We start from the raw sequence: 18,553 nt of genomic DNA, 5'->3' as shown, positions 1-18,553 counted from the left end.
GCTGCCAACCTAACAGCGAATGAGCCACGGGCCCTGGGGAGGAAGCGATGGCTGGCATGCAGATGAAGAGTGACAGGGTCCTGCTCTGTCAAGAGGTGGTGGCACAGTGCTGAAGGGGAAGCCCAGGCCCACTGGCTGGAAGGCCTGTGAGGTGAGCAGGCCACCTGCCAGTATCAGAAGGATAGGGGCTGTTTTCCCTGGGAATCTGACAATTCACAAGGGCACAGCAAGATACCAGGGAGGAGCAGGCCGGTGGGTGGGGGCTGTCAGGAGGCTGGGCCTACAGGGCAGCCTAAGTTAAGGGAGAGAGAGAAAAACAACCCTACTAACTATGCAGTGCGCACCACGTCTGAGCAGAAAAGCCAAGCCAGCCAGGGCCAACTCGGGAAAAACAGGTGGAATGTGGAAGAGGTTTCCCGGGGCCAGATCCACTGTAAGTTTCAACTTCATTTGAGTTTTTCATAAAGAAAATGACTGTTTACATAATGTTGTTTCCATCTGGGAGAAAACAAACAAACAGAACTGTTCAGAAGCAAAGAGGAGAAACTAGAGGGAAATGAAGAACCAGGCCCCAAGGCCTCCTATGGTGATTCCAGAACAACCCATGGGACACGCCCGGGTTGCAGGCCACCGTCCTCAGCAGGGACCTCGGCTTTTTCTTGTGGCCCAGAACAGCCTGCGTTCCTCCCTCTCTGTGTCTGCTTCTTCCCTGACTCCTAGTGGGGGGCTCAAAGGCACCGGGTGCACAGTGAAATCCCGGGAGGGAACAAGCTCATCCTCTGAGGTCGGCTGTTTGCTCCCAGGACCCGGGAGACCCAGGAGGATGCAGCAGGAACACCTCGCTGGACTTGAGCAGGGGTGCGGCCCCAGAGGCGGCAGAGGAAAGCAGGTGCCTTGCGGCCCACATGGGTTGGCAGGTCTCGGCGCCCCCCTCCTCCCGGAGAGGACATGCCATAGGACAGAGGACAGGAGGCAATGGGAAGAGAGGGTCGGGAGTCTGCATCAGCCACTCCAGCAGCAAGAAGCGGGTGAGGGTGATGTGCTCAAGCACTGACTTCCAGAACCGAACCCTCCTGTTCATCTAGTCACCCCATCCTCATCTCCTCCCTCGTCCCTCAGCAGGCCGAACCCCCGCTGAGGAGTCACGCTGAGGATGGGACAGGAAAGGACGCCATCCTGACACCAACTAGGCCACGTCAATCTGGGGCCGCTTGCTGCCTCTGCAACAGTGAAGGCTTGCTTCCCTCTCTGACCAGATGCCAAAGAACACCCGACTCTGGGCCCCGAGCGGGGTTTTCTGCTTTTCTTTCCTCTTTAAACCCACCCTCCATGGTACTGTGCCCTCGTTCTTCCCTTCCCCTGGGCTTCAGCCAAACTGGATGCCTGGGTCTGTTAGTGATGGGATGGGAGGGAGAGATGTACCATCAAGGGGAGGATCAAGTCTGTGAGGCTGGGCTGCAATGAAGTACAATCTGAAATGATGTATAGTTTCCATGTTACTAAACCATTATTAACACTAAGATACTTTAGGAGCTGAACTGTCCCGCCCCAAGACACAAAAGCCCTGAGATCAGAGGAAAGGTATGACGCCAGGCCCTAAGGGCTGTCCCCTCTGCAGCACAAAAAGAGCTGATTAAGACCCAAGGAAGAGGAACCGGCCCGCCATCAAAGGACTGCTCCAGAGTCAGCAAGGCCTCAGCTCGCCCGACCAGAGCCCAAATGCACCACTTCGTGTCTCCTTGGCAGCCTGCAGGGCTCTGACTCAGACTGAAAGGGGGCCTTCTATCTGTGGTTACACAGAAGGGAGACAGATGTCCTCTGTCTTATCATTCATGAATCCAATGCCCAGTTACATCTATCTAATAGTATTCTAGATTCAAATACCTGACCCTAGTCTAAAACTGCAGGGTTACTGTAGGGTTACTTGAAACACCAAAAAAGTGAGATGCAACCTAACATTCAATCAAGTCAATTAAATAAGAGCACTTAATTCCTTGAGAAGACTATCACATAGAGAAAGGGTCAAGAAACAGTGCTAAGTGGGACTTCCCTGGCGGCCCAGTGGTTAAGACTCTGCGCTTCCAATGCAGGGGCTGCAGGTTTGATGCCTGGTCGTGGAACTAAGAGCCCACATCCCGTATGTTGTGTGGTGCAGCCAAAAACAAACAAACAAACAAAAAGAAAACAGTGCTAAGGGACAAGCAGGGCATGCAATGTTATACACCAAATATACGTTATGAAAAACTATATCAACACGTAGAAAACACAAATTATAGTAATTGTGGGGGAAGAAGACTGGCTGACGTTTTATGTCTACTTTAAACATAGAAGAAAGCAAACTAACATTATCATGATTTTTTTAAAAGGTGGGGTAGAATGATTATTTTTTAGATGAATAAGTCAAATCAGTCCAGTGTTCTCTGGATGCCTCCAATTACAGAAGATTCTACCATCACCTGCACTCTGCACTAACCTTCTAAAGAAGCAACTGTTGGGGGCTTCTGTGGTGGCGCAGTGGTTGAGAGTCCGCCTCCCGATGCAGGGGACACGGGTTTGTGCCCCGGTCCGGGAAGATCCCACATGCCGCGGAGCGGCTGGGCCCGTGAGCCATGGCCGCTGAGCCTGCACGTCTGGAGCCTGTGCTCCGCAATGCGAGAGGCCACAACAGTGAGAGGGCCGCGTACTGCAAAAAAAAAAAAAAGCAACTGCTGCCTCTCAACCTATTTAGATGCTTTGCTAACCGCTTCACCATCACAAATCAGCCTATTAGGTAACAGTCTATAGGTCAATTAGGTTTCTCTGTAGATTTTATTAACTTGAATAGGCACTTGAAAAGTCTAAAATGCCCTGTATTGAGCTAATAAAATTCCCCCCCAAAGCTTTTCTTTGCACCTTGGATTTGGTTACATTAGAGATCCAATTACATCTTCTAAGGTAGAGAGTGGTAAGAGTGATATTAAGAGAGGCAGTCAAGAAAAAAAAATGTGGACTCTGGACGGTCTGTCTGGGTCCCAGTACTGACCCTATGACTTGTTAGCTGTGTGACCATGGAAAGGTTACTTAACCTCTCTATGCTCCTGTCTTTTTACCTGTAGAATAACAATTCACAGAGAATTAAATGAGATAGTACTTAGAAAGTGCCTAGAACAACAGTTGGTACACACGAAATGCCCAATAAATACTATTATTATTTATCATGACTTCTTTCACTTTAGCACAGCACAGTGTATCTGAACCCAAGTTAACACTAATCATTTTCAAAATATCATGACCAGAATGGATGGGAGATGGCACTTTCCAGATTATGATGTAATTAATCAATAACTATATTTAGTTACACTGAAAATATAAATCCAAACACAGAATTGTAATTCTGTGACAATCTGTACAATTTAGCAAGCATAAACACCAATAATTTCTGCTGAACTAAAGATTCATCTTGATGGAATAATAAAACAAACTTGTTTTAGTCCTATTAAACTATTTAATACCATTTTCTAGGGCTGACATAAAGGAGACATCTATAAATGCTTTGCTCAGAATACTTTTAGAGCAAAAATATTCCCTTCAACTCCTGAGGACTTCCAAGCAGAAAGCCCTTTAAATTTCATGTAGCCACTCAATTTTACTTTAGAAATAGCATGCACATTCTGGAAATTACGTAAAACCCACCTTAAGAATCCATCGAGTTATTTTCACCAATTTCAAAAAGCACTCTAATGTCTATGTAAATGTCCTTTGTAAATTTTTAAATCCCATGAAAGTTTTACAGACACTGCTTTTTCGTAAGACACAAAGTAGCGGAAACTACTGAAATTTAGATACTGAAAGATCTCTAAAGTCCCTTTTAACTCAAGAACTACAATCATTTATATTAAAAAAAACCACTCATATCTCACTGATGAAACCTTGAGCATCTGATACATGTACACAGCGCCGACTCTGGAGGGCCTTCCCCATCGAAACCGACCACCCCTCAAAGGCCATCTCTAGTACCTCTTCTCCCTCCCCACCTCTCCTTCTCTGATGACCATCACCTATGCTGAATCCTCATCTTCCTGTGTCCCACCACTAAGGCACCAATCCCAGAGAAGACCTATAATCGGCTTTGGGACATGCTTAGAATGACGAGATTTTCCTAATTGTTTCAGATATGTGATAGGTAGAATTCAGAGATGGCCCTTAAGATTCACGGCCTCTGGTGTACCCATACCTTCTCCGCAATTGTAAGCAAACGTACCACTAATGTACGTACCACTCTGAAGGGATCTGAGATATATTTAAGGGATTTGCAATATATATCTTATATTTGACATATAATTGAGGTCTTAAGTCAGCTGATCTTAAACACGAGACTATCCTGGTGGGCCTGCCCTAATCACACAAGCTCTCTAAAGAGTCAGAGTCAGAGACAAGAGAAGTCAGAGACATCTGAGGTGTGAGAGAGATTAGACACAAAGGAGATTCTCCATAGCTGGCTTCACAGATAAAGAAGATGTGGTACCATATATACAATGGAATATGACTCAGCCATAAAAAGGAATGAAACTGGGTCATTTGTAGAGATGTGGATGGACCCAGAGTCTGTCATACGGAGTGAAGTAAGTCAGAAAGAGAAATACAAAGATCGTATATTAGGGCATATATGTGGAATCTAGAAAAAGGGTACAGAGGACCCTATTTGTGGGGCAGGAATAGAGATGCAGACGTAGTGAATGGAAGTGTGGACAGGGGGTGTGGGGGAGGGGGGTGGGATGAATTGGGAGATTGGGATTGACATATATACACTACCATGTGTAAAATAGACAGCTAGTGGGAACCTGCTGTATAGCTCAGAGAGCTCATCAGGGTGTTCTGTGGTGACCTAGATGGGTGGGAAGGGGAGAGGGTGGGAGGGAGGTCCAAGAGGGAGGGAATATATGTATACATATAGCTGATTCACTTCACTGTACAGCAGACACTAACACAACATTGTAAAGCAACTATACCCCAATAATAATGAATAAATAAATAAATAAAGAGGGAGGAGGCCATGTGGCTAGGAATGTGGACAGTGACAAATCGACAGCAAGGAGACAGGGACCCCAGCCCTACCACTGCAAAGAACTGAATTCTGCCAACAACCTGAATGAGCCTCAGAAAAAGATTTCCCCCCAGAGCATCCAGGCAACAAACTAGCCCAGCCAACTCTTTTGATTTCACCTTGGTGCAGGGAACCAAACCAGTCTTGTTGTGCCGGGACTTCTGACCAACAGAACGAGGAACTAATAAATGGGTGTTATTTAAGCTACTAAATTTGTGGTCATTTGTTATGACAGCAATAGAAAACTAATACAATATGTGTAGGTCATTCTCTCCTCCTGGGAGGATTTTGGGATGGCAGGGACAAGCTGTAATCCCTTGAAATGTCTTACGCATACTGCTGGAGACATAACAGAAATAAATTCTTGCTGACTGAGCTCAACTGAAATGGGACAGAAAGGCTGAGGAGGGGACACAGATAAGGGTCAATTCAGGAAGATTCCAGACAGCCCTCAGGGCAGCATTGCACAAATGCCTGCACTTGCTGTGGACAAGGGAACTAGGATGGAATGCTATGTTAGAGCAGGAAAAAAACAAAAAAACAACTAAGACTCCTTTCTGGAGATAGAAGTCAAGTTTTTTTCCTTCTTCATGAGATGCTGAGGGTGGGAGTCAGGTAATTGGCTATGTACCGCATTAGTTAAATGCCAGCTGGGAAGAGGAGAACAAAGAAAAGAATTCACTATTCCAGGGAATGCCCTTCTCTTTCTAGCCTGAGGACTTGCTGAGGCTGATGAGATGGAGAAGACCCACAGGGAGTACGTAGGCAGCCTGTCCCCTCACTGAGAGCTCTAAGACCACCAGAGTTGTGATTTCCACCAAGCTGGTTTACTGGGAATTCCCAGCATCCTGAAGGCATTCGTCCACTCTCTGAAGCCTGCTGTGGAGGAGCTGATGATCAATGCTACCTTTGGGGTCAAAACAATCATTCCTCCCCATATGTACTGACTACATTCCTTGGTCTCAGCACAGCTGGATATCAACATGCACCGCGCACACACTGGGAGAAAGTACTCGCAATGCATATATCTGGCAAAGGACTCCAACCAGTAACATATAAAGAACTCCTATACACTAACAATTTTTTAAAAACCCCCAAAACAACAACACAATGAGAAAAAAATCAGGCACTTCACAGAAGATATCGGAATGGTGAAAAGCAAATTAAATAGTGATGACATCATTAGTAATCTGAGACACAAAAATTAAAACAAAGAAATACCATGACACAACCATCAGAATGGCTAAAATTAAAGACTTGATGCCAAGTATTGTTGAGGATGTAGAGCAACTGGAACTCTCATACTCTGCTGCTCAGAATGCACAATAGTGCAACTACTTTGGGAAATACTGTTTAACAATTTCTAAGTTCAATGTGTGTCTACCTTATGATCCAGCAATTCCACTACTATCCATTTACCCAGGAGAAATGAAAGCATGTATCTACCCAGATTTTTAGGAATGTTGAGAACAGCTTATGCATAAGAGCAAAAACTGTAAACAACTCAAATGTCCATTAGTTGTGGTATATTTACACAATATACTCTATGTACTGATACAGGTAATAACATGAATGGATAAATAACTCTCACAAACATTTTTTCACAGAGAAATCCAAACAGACACAAGAGAGTATGCTCTGTATGATTCCATTTATATTCTGCTCAAAAACGCAAAGTCAATCTATGGTGAGAGATGTCAGAGTACTGGTTACCTCTGGCAAGGAGGGAAGAGAGTGCTAACTGGAAAGGGTCACCAGGAAATATTCTGGGGCTCTTGGAAATGCTCTCTATCTTAATCTGGATGGTGGCCACATTGGCGGATACATATGTAAAGTCATTGATCAGTACTCTTAAGATCTGGGCATTAAGAGGGAGGAGATGTGGGAGCATGTGTGTATGTATAACTGATTTAGTTTGTTGTAAAGGGAAAACTAACACACTATTGTAAAACAATTATACTCCAATAAAGATGTTAAAAAAAAATAAAATAAAATAAAAAAAGATCTGGGCATTTTACTTTATGCAATTCATACATCAATGAAGTATTTTAAAAGGAAAAAAATGCACTACCAATTATCGATGGAGGAAGCCATAGACAGTTAATATCTCTAGAATGTCGTTCTGGGTTTAGGATGCCACGCCATGTGCTGGAGAGCACAAAGTAACACACTCCATCTTTGCTTTCTCATTGCTTTAAATAAAATGCAGCAGCCAAGAAAAACACTCATCAACCATGCTACTCTTCTGCTGAAAATTCTTTGCTGGAATTGCGGAGCCCCGATCGCCCAGATGCTGTGAAGTCTGTGCCAGGCGCTGTGCTCAGAGCTTAGGACCATGATCTCATTGAATCCTCATAACAACCACATGAGGTAAGACCAAACCCACTTTGGAACAGTAAAACTGAGGGTCAAAAAAGCACTTTTCTGAGGGAGGATAAGGGAAATCATCTGTATCAATACATCTTTGTGTTCCTCCACACGGTTCATTAGGGCGTTCTGCACCTCACAGGCACTCGGTAAATGTCTGCAGAATGGACGAAGGTGAGACAGGAGAACTTCTGGTTGACTGAAACTCACATAAAGAAAAGTCCCGAGCCTCGCTCTAATCGCGACCCCGACGGGAAGGGGCGTCCCTACTAGTAAGGCAATAACAACCTCCCCACCTCCCCAGTTCTCCTCATGGATAATGCAACGCGGGTCATTCTTTAACCAAACTCCACGTATGCAAACTAAGTGGAAAAAATGTTTCATTTGCGCCAGACACCTGCGTTTACCCAAGAGGTACGACTGCAGGGCCCCGCCCACGCGAGGCGCCCCGCCTCCCAGTGCCCCGCCCCGCAGCCCGGCGCAGGCGCTCTCCGCCCCGGCAACGCGCTGACTAGGGGAGTGACAGCGTACCTGCGCAAAGCCAGAGGCGGACACCTTTTTCTTCTTACTGGCGGTATAGCCCCCGGCGCTGCTGCCGTTGTGGAAAGGACTGGCCGGCCTCTTCTTGCTGTTCCGGGCTATCCCCGGAGTGGAAGTGGTGGCCACAATTGGAATTTGAGCCGCCATTCCTACCCCGAGTCTTCCTCCTACCCCCCTACCCCCCACCTTGGCCCCAGTGCAGGCCCTGGAACTTCCGGCCCGCCGTTACTTCCGTCTTAATGCTTTTGAAAACCCGGCCTGGACTCCGAAAGCTTTCGTCGACTTCTCTCGGCCAAATCTAAAAGGCGGAGCTCGGAGCTGCCTCTTCCTTCCGGGCGGGAGGGCGTCTGGCGGGCGGAGTGCCGCAGCTCACTCGCTCGGACCCGGGCACGTGCTTGGACGTCCCCAGGGATGCGGATTAGAACATCCCATGATCTTTTTAAAACAACTGGATTTTTAAAAAGTTAATCACCACGTTGTCTCTTCTCACGTTAAGTCAGAAGATTGATCGCTTTTGATGTCTCTGAGTGTAAAGGTAAGGTCATTCTCTGTGGACTAGACAGACGTCCAGACTGCCTGCATTCCCCTTAGTCGCGGCCTTGTCGCGCAGAAGTTTGTGTACCCTGGTGCCCAGATGGATTTGAAGGGTAGAGTGGTTCTTAACCTTGAAGTGGTCACGGACCCCTTTGAGCATCTCAGCTCCCCCTTCTGCCCTCCCCCCCAAATAATACAGGCACAGACAAAATCTTGCATACAGATTTCAGCAGTTCACAAATCTGCTAAAGCCTATTTATGAACTTCAGTGGAACACCGCTCCCTCTTGTTATTTGCCACATGACACTACTTCAAATCTTCATGACATAAATTACATGGTTTATAATTGGTTGGTTCATTTCTTATTTGGTTTCTGCTAGAAGTAAGCTCTATAAGGGGAAGGCCAGTTATGTTTTGCTTACTTTTCTTTTCCAGGTTCACGAGTACCTTGCAAGTCGTTGGTACATTATAAGTATTTTTTAAATGAAGTAGTTAAAAAATGAAAACCCCTTGCAGTAATTCGTTGAAGCTTCTGTGTTATGATACAGGAAAGTAGTATTTATGAATCTGGATACTTGAAGCAAGTAGGCTGCAGAATGACTTAACAGGTGAGAGAAAGAGAATAGGAAACCAGTAATAATGTTACTGACATCTTTTTCTCCTTTGGAGAAAGGAGTAACCTACCAGTGTTGAAATGTTGCCTCCTGTACTCCAGTCTCCACCTCTATCTTCCCCTAAATCTAGTCTTCCTTATTCCTTATCTCAAAGACTGACATCTCCCACCAGCTATTCACCTAGCCAGAAACTAGGTGTTGATCCTGGCTTCTTGGGTCCACTCTCTTCTCATTCCAGTCAGCTACCCACTCACTTATCTTCCTGTCCTGGTGAATCCATCACCCCTCATCTGGATCCTTGCAAGACACCTCTTGCAGCCTCTTGTTTTGTTTAATTTCTTTTTTATTTACTTTAATTTTTATTTTATGTTGGAGTATAGTTGATTTACAATATTGTGTCACAGCCTCTTTGTGGAAGTTTGAGCCTCCATCTTTTCCTAATCCTCCCTGACCCCAGGCCATCCTTCACATTGGCTGCCAGAATGGGCTAACTAAATCACAAATCTAATCGTGCCACTTACTTTCTTACGTTCTTCAGGGCTCTTTTACCTTGGCATATAAGGTCCTTAATAACGACTCTGCCCCCTTTTCTTGCTCCATTCCCAACACTTAAGTCCCTGCATCCAGGGACTAACTCTTGCCTAGAGTGTACATCATTCTCTTAACTCATCATAGGTTTTTTTCCCTTATTTCCTCTCCTAGGAATGCTGCAGTTCAGATGCTACTTAAAGCCCCCTGCCACCGAATGCACCTTCCTTTCCTTCCCCTTCCCCTGCACCCACCCTGTGCATGCGTGTATGAGGGCATTGAACACAGGGTGTTCTGCTGGGCACCTTTCCATAATCCCTTAGTAAATTTTTCTGAGTTCAAATACCAATCCCCTACTACGGAGGAATCTGACAAGTGGGTGTCTCACCATCTGGCTTCCCAGGGCAAAATTCAGTCCTGGTTTTGCCTAATCCCTTTCTTCCCGAACTCCTTCCCTTGGGATCTGGAACATCACCATTCTTTTATTTTCCTTTTTCCTAACCACCGATCCTGTCTTTGACAGTTTTTTTCTTCTACCAAATGGTTTCTAATCATACTATAGTTTTTTCAAAGTATAGGTTATGTGGGACTATCCTGGTGGCACAGAGGTTAAGACTTCATGCTCCCAATGCAGGGGGCCCGGGTTCAATGCCTGGTCAGGGAACTAGATCCCACATGCATGCTGCAACTAAGAGTTTGCATGCCGCAATGAAGACCCAGCACAACCAAATAAATAAATATTTTAAAAAAGAAATAATAATGAATATATATAGAGATATATATATATATAGATATATGTAGGTTATGTAGACACATCCTCCCCAGCAGATATACATTTTTTAAGTTTCCCAGGTGATTCTAATGATCAGCCAGGCTTGGAACCAGCTCTTCCTTCTCAGTCCTTACATATCGAGAGTTGCTTGGTCAAAGGCCCTCTGCCCTCCTCAGTTTGTACTTTCCCCAGACATTTCACCAACTCATGGGGCCTCAGGTACCATCTAAATGCAGATCAGGGACTTCCCTGGTGGTGCAGTGGTTACGAATACACCTGCCAATGCAGGGGACACAGATTCAACCCCTGGTCCAGGAAGATCCCACATGCTGTGGAGCAACTAAGCCCACACACCACAACTACTGAGCCCATGCACTCTAGGGCCTGCTGCAACTACTGAGCCCACCTGCTGCAACTTCTGAAGCCCGTATGCCAAGAGCCCACACTCCACAACAAGAGAAGCCACCGCAATGAGAAGCCTGTGCACCGCAACAAAGAGTAGCTCCCGCTCGCCACAACTAGAGAAAGCCTGTGCACAGCAACGAAGACCCGAGGCAGCCAAAAATTTAAAAAATATATATATAAATGCAGATCACTTTCAGATTTGCATCTCTTATCTGGATCTTTCTCCAAAGATGCATAGCCAGATATAAAATTCCCTGCCTAGATATAAATTCAGATGTTTATCACACTCAGCATCTCACACTCATCTTGGCAAAAAGAGAATTCATCCTCCTCCTTGCTCCTCCAAACACACTCCTCCAGCACTTCCTGTCTCAGCAAATGCCACCATTATTCACCAGTTGTTCAAACTAGAAACCTGGGTGTCATCCTTGACTCCTCCCCTTCGGTCACCTCCGCACTATAACCCCACTCCAGCCACCATCATCTCCCTTGAGGACTCCTACGTTGCCTTTTTATCTTTCTGGTTCACCTCTGGTCTCTCCAACCCAGTTCCCACATACAATTCCATATGACCTCTTCAACAATACAGATGTGCAATGTTTAGATCATGCCCTGTACTTGAAACCCATCAGTGGCTTCCAGTGTTCCCTAGAATGAAGTCCAATGTCCACAACATGGATTTACAGGCCTTCAGAGAGCTGCCCACCTCTCCAACCTTGCCTCTCACCCAGCTCTCTGCACTCCAGTCCAGTTTTCACTTTTGTCAGTTCCACCAACCAGCTGTGTTCCCTCCTCCCTCAGGGCCTTTACCCATGTTGCTACTGCTTCTGCCTGGAAGCTGCTCTTCTCCCCAAACCACCCTCCTGGGGTCTCATTTATTTCCACCCACTTTTCCTATCTTGGCTGACATGCTATTATTTTAGCCTTCCCCATCCCTCTGGTTTGGTTAAACCTCCTGTTCCGTGCTCTCATCACTCTTAGTCATCTGCTGTCAATTAAGCAGTTGTAGTATGCCCAGCCCTGAGGATAGAGACGAGGACAAAACAGAATAGTCCCTGTTCTCAGGAAGCCTCCCGTCTAGCAGGGGAAGAGAGACAATAGATTTGTCTTTTCCGCTGGACAGAAACTCCCTGTGGGCAGTTGCCAGAGGCATCAAGGATTGAGTGGCAGAGCAGCAACAGATGAGTAGCAACGACGGGGGTGAGAGAAATGCGGGAGCACATCCACTCGAGGAGAAGCTTTGGGCTGGGGAGAAATGTGTTCCACGTCCACCTTGGTGGCGCCATCACTGCACACCGTGGACACAGGCAGGGACTCCACATACGCTGCCTCAGGTGTGGCTCACATGCTTCCATATCTATTGCTGGAGATAAATTAACAGCGTGAGTCCACTTACACAAGGATTTTTTTCAATAAATACATACTACAAGTACCATACAGTCCTCAGCTTGTTGAATCAACAGATGTGGAACCGTGCATCTGGAGGGCTGACTGTAAAGTTATATGCAGATTTTCAGTTTTATGTGGGTGGGCCCCCAACCCCCATGTTGTTCAAGGGTCAACTCTAATGTGCTTGTTAAGCTACCCCATCTCACCTGAGATGTAAAGCATCTACTCAATTGTCTCATCAATTTCAGGAAAAGTAGTGGGTATTGGGACCATGCTATTGGACGGAAGACACGCTGCCCCCTTCTCTTGATAACTTGTGTGAAGTATGATGGGCGTTGCTCACTGTACGAGCAATGGCTGCTCCAGTTGCTATGGGACTCCTTGATGATGCGAGGTAACCTTGAAGCTGCAGTCGAGACCCTCAAAATCCCCAGCCCACAGCTGCCACGAGAGGAGCGGAGCGTGCAGTGCCTGTTCCATAGGGATGTGCAGGCCGAATTAGCCCCACTACAACCAGAAGCTGACGGAGCCCCTCAGAGATGATCACAATCTTGTCTGGATTTGTTCTTTGGACATCACCTCTCAGGAACCTTCTCTGATCTCCGTTCCCACCTTTCAACCAAGTGCGATGTCCCTCAAGGAGGCGCTCCCAGCGGCCTGTTTCCTCCATCACAGGACACGTTATGTCATGCAGATTGTAGGCTCACCTGGGCAGAGGCAGTTTCTTCTCCATCACTGTTTTCCCGAGCCTTGCAGGCCCTAGTGATGATTGAGAGGGGGACCTTATTGTTTAAACGATCCTTGTCTAGGAGAGAACTCAGGCCAGAGAGGGGTGGGGAGGGGCCCTGGTTCACATAGTTGTTTGCTAATTTTTCACCTGACAGATGCATGGAAATATTTAAAGGCGGGAAGGAGAGAGAAATTGAAAATAGGCCTGATGCTAACATTTGCAGAGTCCAGGGCAAGAATACAAATGGAGGCCTACTTACCACGTGTCTTGCTATTTACATGCACGAATCAAGCTAATGAACTGTAAAATAAAATACCTTCTACCCTTCTACCTCAGCAAACATACCTTCACAACTCAGAAGACCAGAGCTCAATTTAGAATTCTCAGATTCTGTGGAGTTCTGCTGCAGATGTGGTGGCATTGGGACAGCCATGCCAGCACCAGGCCCCCTCCCTTTCACCCCTTGCTCCACTGGGTATCATGAGGCTACACGTGTGCACATGTGTGGAAACCTGCCCATCTTTTCCCGGACCCTCACAAACAGCCTCCTCTTTACCACGCCTGGGCCTGGGGGTGTACACGTGGAACCCAGGGACGAGGCCCACAGAGGCCACCTGGGGCCACATGGGCAGGAGGTCCTGGGGTCCCCAGTATCCAGAGCCCGTTCAGGAAGCGGGGGTGGCGAGAACCCGGGTGGACCTGTGTCTCTCCCTCCACTGGGAGCAGAAGGGCATGGCCAGGAGAGGGCCCTCTCTTGCAGGCCAGGGACTCGCCTGCTACTGCTGTCTGAGTCCTGAGAAGGCCTCGATGAGGAACATGAGTGAGGGGCAGGCTGCTGCTGCCCCTGAAGCTGGGCGGGGCGGGGGGAAGACAGGCAAAGGCGGGTCCAGGTGGAGAGCCATATTCAGATGAGGTGGCAGGAAGTTAATGTGATTTCTATCCTTTAGCCATGGTTTCTCCGGGAAGGGGGAGGTGACATCTTCTGCTCGGTGGCGGGTGGGGGCCAGAGGCTTGGGGAAGGGTCATAGGAAAGTTTGGAAAAGGCAACGTTCAATAGTATCATGAGAAAGGATAGATAAGGAAACTTCCAGAAGAAACTGGCCGTGCCACGGGCCTGCTGCGGCTGCCACGTACCTGTGGGCAGGCTGCACACAGCTCAACTCCAGATGCACCTTTTACATCGACGACAATGTAATGGCGACCCCTCGAGTCGGGCACAGTCGGGCATTGCACCTCCCGCGCAGTCACACCTGGTGGCTCCAGGCTCACACAATCTGAATTTTGACCTCAACAGTTAATGTTGCTTTGCAGAGTCTGAATGAGAGAAAATAGTTTTAAGGGCCCCTATGCTTACTGGAATTACTCCATAAAGCCATGCCTATTCTATAAACACTAATTTACAAATGTGGCCCCCAAACGCTGACAAAGTTCTCCCCGAATAGTGGGGTACTTCCCTTTAATTCTGAGAGCCAAGATCGTGCTCCTGGGTTGGTGTTTTCCTCATCTTTGTTGCCCCTGTAAACCCCCTCTGAGCACTGGTCCTTCTCTTGTCTCTCGAGGCCCCACCCATTACTTAAAATGAGTTTTTATTTTAGCATTTACTCTTTGGGCATATTATAGAGAAAGAAAACAATTGTAATTACTATAATTCTGCCATCTCTGAGGTTCCCTCCCTATTTTACTCTAGGCAAACCTCAAATTTGCTAATCCCCAGGCTGTGACAACACCTCCCTTCTTAAACTGTCAGCTTGCTTCAATTTTTCCCCCCCGTATCATTGTTCCTAATTCTGCCGCTACGTTGTTGAGTTTTGTTTGCTTTCATTCACACGTGACTTTTTTTTTTTTCCATCAGCTGTACTTGTACTTTGAGATAGTAGTGGAGACAGTCCAAAAGCTTTGGGGACAGTTGGTTGTGGAATAAAACAGTGATGATATGGAGACTCGGGGATGTTCATTTTCTAAGCTTGCAAAGAAATCCTCAAAAGACTGAGGAGCTGAGGTCTCCTCTCAGGTGCCTTTTGTTCCACGTCTTCACAAGTCATTGCTGCTCCTGCCCCAAGGCAGGTGAACCAACCAGCCCAGGTGCCAGAGTGTGCCCAGCCCTGGGGACAGGGGCAGGGCCAGAAAAGCGCATGGCCAGCGGAGGGAGGGAAACTCACTCCAGGCAAAGTAATAGCATCGGCCACCTTCCTCATGGTTGGAACACTGGGGAGGCCCAGAGGCCTGTAGGGCACAGAAGCCTCCACCCCAGCCTTGTCCAAGGAAGCCTGGCTTGCTGATGAGGCTTCCACCTGCTATTGTTTAGAAGAGCAAGAAATGGAATGTGTGATGGCGCTCACAATTTTTTAGAAAACTATACATTCTATAAAATCTCAAACTACCTATGATGCCCTGTGACTGGTCTTATGATCTTTTCTTTGTAACTCTTACTGGGGCACCCTTGAATGTTGAATGGATCCTGACAAAGTCCAGCTGCCCTGGCCTCCATCTCGCTTCTCTCAGGGCTCCTGGACACCCTCACCCCACACCCCCCAGCTCTGCCATGGCTGCTCTGAGCCCATCCCTGGATCTGTGTGCAGAATGGCTCCTGGCCTCTTGCCTTAGCCCGTGTTCGCCTCTGAATTCTCTGATCCTGTTGTGGAGCAATTTCTGAAATAATCTATTTGGTTCTCCACCTACTACACTAAGGATCTGAACTTTTTGTAAGGATTGGGAATTGTCAGTATGAATTGAACATCTGAACATTTGTACTCTTCTCTAAGAGAACTTCTCATGAATTGTAGCTGGTGTATAAGGTATTTTCCCTGTACTAAATGGCCCTGACCAATATGCACTTGGAGTTCTTGCCTTGTGATTTTCATTTCTGCCATTAAAGCGTTGGCTTTAGACGTCTCTCCTAGCACATCCATATACTTAGCAGATTTTCTGTTTTTATTATGCTGTGGACTAAAGTGACACATCCCCAAAGGTGTTAGAAGTTTGTCTAAAATCATCACAGATGCCCATGAGTGAGGCCTTGGGTGAGCATTCAGGGACCAGGGCCATGTGCTTCAATGTATGGACTTTGATTTAGTTTGGTGAATCAAAGAAAAATGAATGGCTTCATCTCTTAAATGGGTTAACCAATCTTGTTTACCTGGGTTTTCAGAGATTTTTAGAAAATAAACATTTTTATTAAAGCATAACTCACATAAAAAAGTACACAAATCGTAAGTGTGCAGTGAGATGAATTTTTACAGAGTAAACACCTGGTAATCCTTCAAGAAATAGAACATCATCAGTGCCTCTAAAGCTGCCTGTTCTATGCCGGTTGCCAATCCCCTCTACTCCCCACTACTCAAAGATTCATCTTTGAGTCATGTAGCCATGCTTCATTTTCATTGCTGTATAGTTTTCCATTGTGAGAATACACTACAATGTATCCATTCCTCTGCTGGACATTTAAGTGGTTTCCAGGATTTGGGGGTTCTGTTGGATTACACTGCTATGAACATTGTACATATCTTTTGATGCACTCATGTACACATTTCTGTCGTTAATCCCAAGAATGGAATTGCTGGATCATAGGCTATGGCTTAATAAATCCTGCCAATAGTTGTGGCAACTGATTGTACCAATTTACCTTCCCACCAGCAGCAAATAAGAGTTCCAATTACTCCAAATGATCAAGGAACTTTTCATTGAACTTTATAATGAATTACTTGTGTTTGCCAAATAAATGCCCCTAGTAGGAAGCAGTGGAGTGTGGCAGAAATCATGCCAAAGGGAAACCTCACGTGAAGCGTGAAATCGTTCTGGACCATGAAGTCTTCATTTCTGAAGCAGAGCTGATCTCTAAGACCACTTTCATCTTTAACACTGTTGGCTCATTTTGTGATTCTCATAAGAAGTGCTTCATTTGTCATGTACTTTCTGGTCTCTCCCTGTGCCAGGCCCAGGACCAGCTCTGGGTGGACACTAAACAACAGAGGTATACATGTGGGCCATCGATGCCCGGCTTCAAGTACAGAGGTTAAACTGGAGCAAGGACGCTGACCGCTGAAGGGTTGAGGAAGGGTGGGTGGCAAATGAGCGAGAAACATTTGCAAGAAGAGTTCTTGGGCCCAGAGTGGTTATTTTGTTCCAGGCAGCACGGCTGAGCTACCAGAACAAACGGTCCGAGTCCAAAATGAGCCAAGGACAAGGCAATGCTTGGGCCACTGTGGGCGAGTCACCTCACTGCTTGGCAACACACACCAACCTCCTCTATGCCTGGGCAAGGCAGGTGGCTGCCATCACCTCAGTCAGCTTCCCGCCTTTGACGCTCCACTGCGTCAAAGTCTGAGCTCAGTCTTTGGGTGGATGGAGCCTGTGGCTGTACTCAGGCCTGAGCTGCAAGAGAGACTTGGAGAATGAGGACCTGGCATTTTCAGTTTCTGTAGAGGGTAGGGGCCCCCAAGCTCAGGAAGGGGTTTGGATATTGGACCACTAGAACTATGGTTACTGATGATAACAAGAGCTGAAGCAATTATCAGTTGTCATCCTTCCTGGAGTTTTTAAAAATCACAACCAAAGAGGATTAAAACACTCTTTTATTCCTCATTGTTTTCTACAGTTAAAGCTCCCAGGATCCACACCTTAGATCCACGCCACAACTGTCACATGTTCAGAAGTGACACAGCTTCTCAAAACCATGCAAGGTATGCAGGAGGACTGGCCGAGCTGAATGGTGGACGGATCAAGGCCCTGCAGCTCCCCGCTGTTGGAAGCAGCTGTCTAACAGGGCAAGTGTTTGTTCCCAGATCTGGAGCACAATGGTTCATGATTCCTCGATTAAAGGTTTGTCTCCTTCACAGTAAGACCTGATCGGGTGCTCATTCTAAGAGCGATGGAAATCTGCTTCCTCCCACCTGCCCAGATGCGCAGCTGCTCGCTGACAAATGCACGCATGCCATAAACACGCCAGTGTCACCCTCTTTAGCCCCCGGCCCTCCTGGCCACTCCCCTGTGGCTGGGCAGCCCGGCTGGCTTTTGTATCACTGAGTCCTCCTCACCCGACCAGTTATGGACGGTGAAACAGACACATCTATCCTTCCTCTCCGCATCCTCACCTTTGCCCTTCATGGTGCTTCCTCTGGCTAAGTTGCCTCATCCTCTTCTGAGGTCTCTTCCCCCGGCCCCTGCTACAGGGCAGGCAGGCAGTCAACTCAGTCTGAGAGGAGGGGACTCAGTGCAGAAGAATATGACCTAAAATATCTCATGGGCCCTCCCCACGCTCCTGGTGAGTCACTTTAGGCACTGCCTTCGTCCTGAGGCTCTTTTAAAAAGCAGATGCTCCCAGAAGAGGTCAAGTGTTGAGTCACCACCCTCTGTGCCCCACTGTGGGTTATTTTCATCAGATCACTTTCCTCCGAATTAGGAGGAGCCTCTAGGGGCGGAGGGAGCTTCTAAAGGTCAGCAAAGGGAGCCGAGCAGTAAGGAGGAGACCTGCTAACAGATCTGATCCAGGGCTCCGGGGTCCCCATCCCTTCCTCCCACTGGCCGCCATGCCCCCCCCCACCTCCCAGGAGAAGAAGAGGCACAGCTCCAGCTGGCTGCCCCAGAGCCTGCTC

General features: G+C 47.1%; 1 protein-coding gene and 1 long non-coding RNA gene across 2 annotated transcripts in view; one reads left to right on the top strand and one right to left on the bottom strand.

Moving 5' to 3' along the window:
* Nucleotides 1–8,802, bottom strand: part of INO80C (INO80 complex subunit C) — a 22,955-nt gene extending 14,153 nt beyond the window's left edge. Inside the window, exon 1 of the mRNA XM_059041403.2 lies at nucleotides 7,982–8,802. Coding sequence (XP_058897386.1) covers nucleotides 7,982–8,137 — 156 coding nt within the window. The 5' untranslated portion in view covers nucleotides 8,138–8,802. The remainder of the gene's footprint in view (nucleotides 1–7,981) is intronic.
* The window catches only part of LOC131742947 (uncharacterized), a 25,089-nt gene continuing 14,479 nt past the window's right edge, over nucleotides 7,944–18,553 (top strand). Inside the window, exons 1-2 of the long non-coding RNA XR_009331608.2 lie at nucleotides 7,944–8,525; nucleotides 17,557–17,780. This is a non-coding gene — a long non-coding RNA (uncharacterized lncRNA). The remainder of the gene's footprint in view (nucleotides 8,526–17,556; nucleotides 17,781–18,553) is intronic.

The sequence above is a fragment of the Kogia breviceps genome, chromosome 15, assembly GCF_026419965.1.
Source record: "Kogia breviceps isolate mKogBre1 chromosome 15, mKogBre1 haplotype 1, whole genome shotgun sequence".
NCBI classification, from domain to species: domain Eukaryota; kingdom Metazoa; phylum Chordata; class Mammalia; order Artiodactyla; family Physeteridae; genus Kogia; species Kogia breviceps.
This window is presented reverse-complemented; position numbering and strand designations above follow the sequence as displayed.